This window comes from Neofelis nebulosa, chromosome 11 (assembly GCF_028018385.1).
Source record: "Neofelis nebulosa isolate mNeoNeb1 chromosome 11, mNeoNeb1.pri, whole genome shotgun sequence".
NCBI classification, from domain to species: domain Eukaryota; kingdom Metazoa; phylum Chordata; class Mammalia; order Carnivora; family Felidae; genus Neofelis; species Neofelis nebulosa.
This window is the reverse complement of record NC_080792.1, coordinates 27,626,505-27,636,701: the sequence shown is the minus strand read 5'-3', so window position 1 is coordinate 27,636,701 and position 10,197 is coordinate 27,626,505. Positions and strand designations below refer to the sequence as shown.

General features: G+C 40.3%; 1 protein-coding gene across 9 annotated transcripts in view; it reads right to left on the bottom strand.

Annotated features, from left to right (window-relative positions):
• Nucleotides 1–4,628: 4,628 nt before the first annotated feature.
• The window catches only part of PIAS2 (protein inhibitor of activated STAT 2), a 101,570-nt gene continuing 96,001 nt past the window's right edge, over nt 4,629–10,197 (bottom strand). For 6 of the 9 annotated variants that reach the window (XM_058692193.1, XM_058692187.1, XM_058692188.1 and 3 more), the window contains one exon: nt 4,629–8,944. In XM_058692193.1, coding sequence (XP_058548176.1) covers nt 8,762–8,944 — 183 coding nt within the window. In that variant the 3' untranslated portion in view covers nt 4,629–8,761. Of the gene's footprint in view, nt 8,979–10,197 lie in introns of all 9 variants that reach the window. The other 3 variants (XM_058692186.1, XM_058692190.1, XM_058692189.1) reach the window with 3 other exon arrangements.

Here is a 10,197-nt window from a genome sequence, read left to right as displayed (position 1 = left end):
AACACTTGTTATTTCTATCTCTATTGTCCTTGTATCTCTTGGTTCTCAAAAACATAAAAGCAAAACCATTAGATCAAAACTTCAAACTCTCTGCTATCCAACTGACACACCTGTGTGCATACCCATCCCTCATATGCCTCTGATAGGGATCCCAACTTCTCCCTCTTGCTTAAGAATCTAGATGTACCAATGATCTTGGCCAACCCCTACTGCACCACCCACATTCACCTCTCCCTCTCTACGGACTGCATCCCACTGTCCAGTTAGCACTTAAACAGGAGACTCAAGTTTTTCCCATCTTAAAAAAAAGATTCCCTCAACCATACACGTTTCTGTTGCTAGAGCCTCACCCTCAATCAGAGCCAGCTGCGTTGTCTACACTTACACACTTCATGTCTGTACTTTGCAGTCCTCACCCCACTGCAACCTAGATTTACCCTCATCGTGCCGCTGAAATTGTTCTTGGTGAAATTAGTAGATATGGCCTGGTTGAGAAAACCAGGGAAAGAGAGAGATTATCATAACTCTTAAATTCTAAGATAGACGCATATTCACTCCTCCCCCACATTGTACGAGGCTACATCTTACTAAAGTCAATGGGATTGAAAGCAAGGGGGCATAGTTTAATTGGGTTTTTGTTTACATGAAGCCGTTACAATCAATTAAGTATAGATTCAATCAAACACGGTGTTTCTGAAATTCATTTTTTTTTAATGGATACTTTTTACGTTATAGGAGCTATTAACTCCACTGACTACTCTCTTCTTGAAATACTCTATGGTTTTGGGCTCTCTGGTATCATTCCCGATTTCCTTTCTACCACAGGTGCTTCTTCTCAATCTCCTTGTGTTCCTTTTCTAGAACTTCTCTCACTGACTTCTCTGGTTGGGCTCTTACACCTCCGTGGTTTCAGTACTACCAGTGTTTTAGGATACACCTATTGCTCATCTAATGGCATGTGGGCATGACTTCCAGAGACATCTGGAACTGACGTTAACTGATTCTTGTTCCAATTCCAAAGTACAGAGTCCCGTGATGACTTGGGTCGTTGTTGGCCTTCAGAGACTATAGCTGATAAACCAGAATAACATCTATGATTGTACCGTGTAACTCAGTGCGGTGTACCTGACCCGGATGAGTGGTCCTAAGTACATAGATTACACACAGAATTTCCCCAGTTGTATATACACACAGGAGGCTGTGTCTGCACACATATCCTCAGTGTGCACTGCCCTACCAGTTCCCCATTCCCGGGGCTTTTCCCTGTAAGATTCTGGAGTCTAGGTCACTGCACTGACTTCCTCCCAAATCCCAAGCACCTGTCACCTCCACCTTCTGCCCCAAATGTGTACCTCCTGTTTTCCTCTCTCGGTGAACGTCTGCTGCTTGCGTATTAAATCAGTTCCAGTCAGCACAAGTCAAATACAAACGGTTACCCACCATTTCTTCATTTACGAATATTTATTGAGCACCTACTTTGCACCACACACCTTGTTAGGCTCTGGGATGCAAGTGAAAGGAGATCACCCCTGCCCTCACGGAGCTTACAATCTAGTAAGGGAAACAGACAACACACAGTGGACCAACACGTAAAATAAGCACAGGTTGTGGCAAGTGCCACGTAGAATTATAAATGGGGTGATGTGTTAGGAAATACGTACTGTTTAGGCAGAACGACCACGGACGGCCTGGGGTGGCAGAAGCTGGACTTGAAGCCCACCTCCCCACTCACGAGGGGGCCACAGGCAAGTCACTCGGCCTCTCACGATGTGTTCGCACACTTGTAAAATGGAGACCATCGTACCAAACTCAACGAACGCTGCTGTTAATGACCGTGAGAACACCTCCATCCTTCGCACGTCTTTACAGGGCCCTTCACGATTTCTTGCATTCCTAATACTCCTTAGCAGATGTCCAGCTATTCTGAACATTTGCCATCGTCTTGACAGCTCCTCCACTCCCATGGTCCTACTTGTGCGACACGTCCATGAAATCCATTCGTGGCCCCGTCCACGCGCTACTGCAGCACCCTGTACTTTGCCTTGTACCCACTGCACTGTAATCTCCCTACTTCACTCATCTTCATTCTACTCAAGCACAGCTTTGGTGAAGGGTATCTCTCCTGTGTTCTGAGAACCTGATGTAATGCCTGGCATGTAACAATACCACCTAATATTGGATAAATGAGATCCTGTTGGCCAAAAGCAGCGGTAGAGAGGTGAAAGGCAGGCAGGAAAGAGGAAGTGTGATGGAGGAAGGTCCTGAGGATGACAAAAGGAGACAAGAGTCAAAAAGCCCATGTGGCTGAATTGGCCTTTGGGCCCACCTCATCCTCAGACTGGAATGAAGGAGAATGAAAGTGGGCACACACGGAGACAAAATCGTGCTGACATAATGAATCTTCGAGTGCATCAGGAAATAAGGTCATCTGCAGACACAGGTGCGGTTTGAGAGTAGTCACACTTGTGATAATTGACAAGAATGGGCAAAGGGACCATGCGATGTCAAATCAAAGGATGAATAGATGACCCTGAAGGAGGGGTCTGAGGATATGTTTGTGGCTGTAATAATGAAGGAGGAGCCTAAGACAGACAAGAAATAGAGAGAAAATACAAGGGGTGAGATAGTGGCCGGACATTTCAGTGGAAGAAACTGGAGGTAACCAAAAATCTTACAGGCTAGACTGTTGAATGGATCATCCGTCAAAACGTTGAAGACTGAGAGTCACTACAAAGTCAGAGACGGCAAGAAACACGGTGAGTCAGGAAGCGACGCCTTCAGCAAATCCAAGGTCACGATCAGGTTCCTTGGTAAGAGTAGAAGTACTAACAGTATAACCTTGGCATGGGCTACAAATGGGGCATATTTTTGTCAGAGGCCTTGGGAAAAATTATTTAGAAACTGTAACAGAGAAAGGGCAGCAACCACCCACCTCTTTAAGTTACGTGGAATGTGAGTGAACACAGCCCACACTGACGAGAGGTGCAGGGTATGGGTGACAAGGCAGTGAAGGGAAAATCCAAAGAAAAGGCTGAGACGCCGTGAGCATGGTTTAGCAAAAAGGGTTGATGGGCAACTGGGAGTGACCAGAATACCTACAGAATGAAGGCAAGTGGATGAAATGGCAGATGAAGGAAGGCTGCACATCTTAAAAGACTGCAGAAAAGCAAACATGAGCTTCGTGGACCCTTCCTTTTTGAAATCTCATGCTTACCATCAAACTCACTGTCTTTCCTAAACGACTATGCCCATTCTAACTGCCTCCTGTCTCTGTAAACAGCACCATTACCCTGGTTATCCAGGCTCGAGAAACGGACTCAGCCCCTACTCCTGTATCTATTCACGACACTGAATCTTGAGTCTTCCTTTGAAATGGCTCCAGTGTCCTCCTTCTATATTCCTGGGGCCATCACCTAAAATCAGTTCTCATGATCTTATGTCTAGATTCCCAAATAGCCTGATTAATGTCACTTCCATTTAATGAGGGCTTTTGATGTAGGTCCGTTTAAGACTTCCAAGTCCACTGAGAAACTTTCCTAAATCTAGTCCTTCATCTGTTAAGTGTGGACAATACCTCTTTCCTTTGAAGGGCTATTGTAAGGAATGAGACACTTTTGTAAAATTCTTAGCACAACGTAGGTTAAGAATTCTTGATTTCTGAAAAGTTGATTACGAGCCCTTTGAAGCCTGGGACCAGATCTTTTATTCTACTCTATCCCATAAACACTTATAAAACATACTGAATATCTGAATAGTTTGACAAAGGCCAAAATAAGAGGCATATTCTATTTTGTAACACAATATTCTTCTTCACTTAAAAGAGTTAAGCTTTGAGAACACAAGATGAAGGGAGCTTTAAAAGCCATTCTGAAATAAAAAGCAGTTTGGGAAATTATGTGGTATGCCAATCAAGAAAATAACACACCTTGAACATCTGAGGAAGCACTATTTTTCTTTCGCCAGAGCTGCCCTTAGAACACCAAGATGCCATTGGAAACACAAAGTGAAACAAGCAAAATTTGGCCCTTTCATTGTTTAGCCTTACCACTCTTCCAGTTTGGTTTGGACTGCCTTGGGCTCAGGAGATCCTACTGGCTTTGGGGGGCTCAGAAAACGCAAAATGGAGCCTACAGAAAGGAAAAAAGAAAGCTGGCTACTAAGGGCTGGCCCTAGGCACAAATGCTTTATTAAAAAAAAAAAAAAAAAAAAGTCAAGACCTTCTAACTAGGATGGAAAATACAGTCTTACAATGGACTTTCACAGGGCAAGTAAAACTATGTGAAAAATTACTTGGATATCTTAGGCAGGTGTTTCTGGAACATGTCAGGTGGATGTAGTTGAAACTGACACAGCCGGGGAACATCTTTGCCAACCATTTCCAAATCAGCCCCCGCTCACCAGGGTGGGGAGGGTTGAGGGTCATAGTGTGGATGCCGGCACTAAGGTAAACGGTGCATATTCTTGAAAAATATGGTTAAAGGGTTCTTCTCATATCATCTGGTTGGAGTACAAATCAGTAAAATCATTTGGAAAAGTGACATGAGTCAAGAACTACAAAAGCGTTCATATCCTCGACCCAGAAATTCCACCTCTAGTAATTCGCCCTAAGGAAATAATTTATGCACAAAGACATTTGCTGTAACTTTATGAGATGCAATCTAAAATGCCCCATGGGGAAAGGTTACACAAATCATGGCACATCCATACAATGGAATATCAAGCAATTAACAAGAGTTGACAGTTTTTAATGACATGTAGACTGAGGAAAAAACCAAGATACAAATTATACCGAGAATGAATAAACCTATGTAAAAACATGTACAAGAAGCAAAGAGACTGGCAAGAATATGCAAAAATATCAAAGGGCTTTTTTTTTTCTTGGGTGATGTAATACAAGCAATTATTATTTTTCTTTATAAGCCTTCTGTATTGTCTAAAATTTCCAAAATGAGTGTGTATTACTGGCATAGACAAAAAAAAAACAAACATTATTGAATCAAGGATTAAAGAAGAATGGGCATTTTTATACAGCTTTATTTGTTCTGCTAGGAATTGGGAGTGTGGCTCCTAATAACAAAAAAAGGGGGCCTACAAACCATTCATTTGACAGAAGCATCAGACTAAAAACAAAAACAAAAAATGGCAGAGAACTTCTTAAATTGTTTTCCCCAAGTTTCACCATATTCATGTGGAACTGCAGCAGAAAAGATGGTGAAGCAGGCCAAGCCAGCAATCACTGGTCTTAATGACAGTTCCCACAGCACGTGGATCCAGGGCCACAAAACACATCAGACCCAAGTTTAAATGGCGCACTGTTCTGCATTTTTCAAAATGAAAAAAAATTAGGAAAACAAGTGTTTACTTGAAAAAAAAAAAAAAAGAGAAAAAAAGTAAATAGTTAAGTGCTTTTGTACCAATTAGGGGCTAGAGAGAAATAAAAAGCATATTTGAGAATTAAACTAATGGTTTGTAAGAATTAAATTTACTGAAAAAGACAAAACGTAACTAATGAATACTTATTAGAAGAAAAACAAACAAACTTGGTTACTAAGTGACACGTGTCCAGGACTGGTCTGAAGGCAGAATGCCTGAAAGGTCTAATCTCAAAGTCAAAATAGTCTCTGTTGAATACCATTCCACCTACAGTCCAACATTTTAACCTTTCTTCAAACTCCTTAAGATTCTACCCTAGAGAAACTTGTTTTACACCAAGAGTTATATGGCTCAACTTACGCTGTTACAACCCTCACCTAATCATAGTATTTTCATCCTAGCTTTCCTGAAGCACGTTCTAAGATAAGTGCCACATAACCTGAATTTAGCTCTATTATTTCATTTGGCCATCTAATTATCCTGTGACACGTGCCAAGGATTTTTACCCTCTGGGCAGAAATGGACATAAAATCCTAAAGCGGCTCACCTTAGGGTTAGAAAGTTTGTGAATGTAAGCAGAGCTTAGCTGTGAAGCTATATTCAGCACTGATTACAGTGTCAAGAGTCACCAAAGGCAACAAAAGCCCTTCACATTTCTACACAGGAATAAAGACCAAAACTACAGGTTGCCTCAGTGTTTGTAAGAGGAGACTAGAAGCTGCAGTTCCCTTCCTTAAACAAGATAGTCCACATAATCACTGGTTGGCTGACAGCTAAGACAATGTCCTCTGAAACTGTATTACACTTGGTTAAGCAGAAATCTGGGCAAGCAAAACAAACTGCTGAAAAGTCAGGGTCTCGGTAAAAGTATTTGGTGACCATACGAAAAAAAAAACAAAAATGAAAACGAAAAGAAACCATAATGGCTTAATGGATCATGCTGTTGTCAGAAGGCAAAAGCATAAAGAAAATACTCACCTTCAAAGATAACATACTAAAAGCCCAATCTTAAGATTATAAACTTAAAAATGTGTTTTTAAAAACATTAGTTGCCTGTATAAATTAAAATTTTCTACGTAATTTCAGTGTAAAGCACCAAAAATGAACACTAAAACTGTTCACATAAAATAGTAGAAAAGGAAACAAAGCAAAACTATAAAAGCACAGAGGTATTGGTTACAAGAACCAAGTACGTAAATGAACTTCTACGAGTATTTCCATTTACCTTATAAAACTCTGTAGTAGATTAAATGGGGGAGGGGGAGTCTGAGAATCTACAGGGTAGCAAAATGGTAACAAATATACATCATTTATTTATTAACAAATTATACCACACAAATCAGGGTTACGTTTTCTATCTGATTACAGAGTGAACAGAAATCGCGTCTGTCTTTCGAGCAGCAACAGAAAATTTTACTAGAAGAAATTCCCTACCTGGACCAAAAGATTGTAACACGGACTGGAGATCTGATGACTAAGCAAGTAAAATGGCCACCATGGCGCAACCCGGGCAGGGAGACGTGGTTTTGTTTCTACGCTTTAATGGGAAGCAGCTCTCCAAAAGGGGGTAACACATTAAGTAAAGGGAAGATGTAGCCAAAGGGGGGGATGATGTAAGAAAATCACATGAAATTAAGTCTGTTTACAAAGAGAGCAGTGGCCCTGAAAACTTGAGGTGGTGTTGAGAGGAAATAAAAAAAAAAAAAAAAAGAGAAAGAAAGAAAGAAAAAGAAAAGAAAAAGAAAACAAACCAAAAAACCCACAAAACAACAGAACAAAACAAACCCAAGCAGTGACAAATCAGCTTCTGGGAGTTACACCAGCCCTGAAGTAATGCGACTGTGTCCCTAGTCTAACTGACATTGGGAGACTCTTCATCTGGGCACTTTGGTTTGAGAAATCAGTTAGATTAAGTCATTTTGAAAAAGGGTTTTATTTTTCAAATAGACACAGCTAGGGAGAGAAACCTAAACATGAAGTATTAATTCCTTGAGAATTCAAAAATTTAGGAAGCCAAATGAAACAAAGGGAAATAGAAAATTTGGATAGAAATGTTTCTCTAAGGGTAAAACTCAGTCTCCTGAGGGATTTAAAATCAAGCACATTCTGAATGAGTGGTTTTCAAAGTGGGCTACAGGCCACTCTCCCCAAACCTTCCTTACTCAAATTCAAACATTTCTAATTCTGTTTGTCCTTCATGGTATCAGGAAAGATTGCCTTTTAAAAAAAAGTAAAAGGAAATCTGATGCAGTCCCCATGCCTTGCTATTGTGTTTTCTTTACGTTTGAAAATCATCACGGACACTGAAACTGTATTGGTGAGAAATAAAACCAGGGTCCTAAACCATATTTGCATTCTTAGTGTTAGTAAAATCTGAAAAGGTTCAACAAGTATTTGTGTATTATTCTATAAAATAAATGAGCCAAAGAAGTTCCTAGGAAGAGATTAAACTCTTGTTATTCCCGCCGCCCCCCAATCTGGTCTTCTGCTGCCTCAAAGCTCTCGATATTTCTGGTCAGTGTGAACAAAATTCTAATGAACATTCTAGCCACATGTTACTCCAAAAACATTTCACTCAACATTCAACGGCTGCATAGAATTTCTTTTTCGAGAAGGCAAGCCCAATTTTATAGAGATCTCTAGAATGAGCACGTACAATTACCAAAAATAACACACGTTATGTCAGGGCAGAATCTGCATAGCGTTCTTTAGCACTATCATTGATAAAGAGCAGCCAAGTCCCAGAACTTCCCTCTGCAATTGCTAGCAAACAACATCAAAGTGTAAATGACAACCAGGGAAAATACACAACACAGGCCATTTCTCTTTGATGGCTGATATCAGGAAGAAAAGAGGAACCCAAGCTGTGGCCACTTATCAGGGTTTCATTACTTCAATGAAATGGAACAAATCTCCGTGGAAAGGACTCATTCAGCAAACACGACTTCCTTCCATGTATCTTGCCTTCACATCAGGTTAAACAGAAGTTGCTGTCATTTTAGAATCATTGATTACATCTTTTTAGTTAGAAAAAAGTTTACTTGAATATTTACATAATTTTATTGCTGTTTATTACAACAAAAAAAATTTTTAACCGATGTGTATGCAGAATCCATCAACACATGAAACTGAAATCCATCTCTCGAGAAGATACAGTTATGGCCGAATGTATCTGATGCTCAGTACAGCATGAGTAAGAAAAATCCTCGCATGTCATTTGGTTCTTGCTGTAGTCATCTGCGTTCATCTCAGAAAGCAAAAGAATCCATTTGACGTTTCAATAAATAGCAAAGTAACCGTTACAAAAAAAAAAAATAGCTTCCACGGACCAGAGATCCAAGAAAGAACAGTTTTGATGAATGATTCCTAGAATCGAGGGAGTCCTCCTTTAGTCCAATGAGATGATGTCAGGAATGTTACTTCCACTGCTGGTTATGACCCCTGTCTCACTTCTGCTGCTGGATGAACTAACATGAGTACTGCTTTCATGGGGGCTGGTGGTGGTGACAGACGTACTGCTTGCTGTTAAGGGTGAGGTGAGACTATCCAAAAACATAGGAGGACAGTACTGCTTGAAACAAACAATGATGCCGATGAGGAAGAGGCTACATTGGTTTTAAATAAAGAGACTAGAAATTGTTAGATATGCATAAGTGATAGCCACATATTTAAATCCTAGTGGGATTTAGAATTTCTCAAAACTTCACATCTTCGGATGGAAGGTGGTATGATTTTAGCTATTTTACTGTTTAGTGAGTGCAGCATATTTTTGATTCTCTCAAGTCTTGCAGAATTTGTAGACCAAGTATACAGGTCCAAGTACAAAATGTCAACAACTACTAAGATTATTTAATAGTAAATACTGGCCCCACCATTATGACTCATACTCAACCTCAAAAAGAATTTGCTCACTAAATGCATTTATGCCAGCTTTAAAGCACATCATAAAGGCTAACCAATATTTATTTCTAATGGCATTAAGCAGAAATGCTAGTACAAAATTCAATAATTCTTTCAAAATTTAGTGTCAATCAGACTCTTTAGCAAGAATTTTAAGACTGATCAACTCAACAGTACCACTTGAAACCTTTAGACATACATGAAATGATACCTGTGCAATCAGGAGGAGAGCATTCATTCTAAAACAGACACCATACAGTAGCTAACTACCACAGGATACTCAGAACAGAGAATTATCCCACATAATCACAAAATTTGGGGACAAATCTGAAAGGAGATATAATCTTCCTTGTGGGGCTTGATACTGCCCCCCTTCAAGAATTCCGATTTCAAGTCTCCTTACCATCTTGATCGCTGACTCTCAAATTCAAACCTGAAGTTTTAACACTATAATATCGTCCAAGAGGAGTAGAGAGACAAGAGCTAAATACCGCCACGAAAATATTTAATGTGAGAAACAGCAGCACTGACTGATTTTAGTAAAGTAAGTGAGGGGGCGCCTGGGTGGCGCAGTCGGTTAAGCGTCCGACTTCAGCCAGGTCACGATCTCGCGGTCCGTGAGTTCGAGCCCCGCGTCAGGCTCTGGGCTGATGGCTCGGAGCCTGGAGCCTGTTTCCGATTCTGTGTCTCCCTCTCTCTCTGCCCCTCCCCCGTTCATGCTCTGTCTCTCTCTGTCCCAAAAATAAATAAAAAAAAAAAAACGTTGAAAAAAAATATTTAAAAAAAAAGTAAAGTAAGTGAGGACCAGTTATATACAAGAGGAGGAGTCCTAAAAATTTGTCTTCAGATCGACTATTTGAAAAAAGATCAGTAAGAATATTCAATCAGTGGTATCAATTCTATAAAGTGTTCCAGCCTATCATT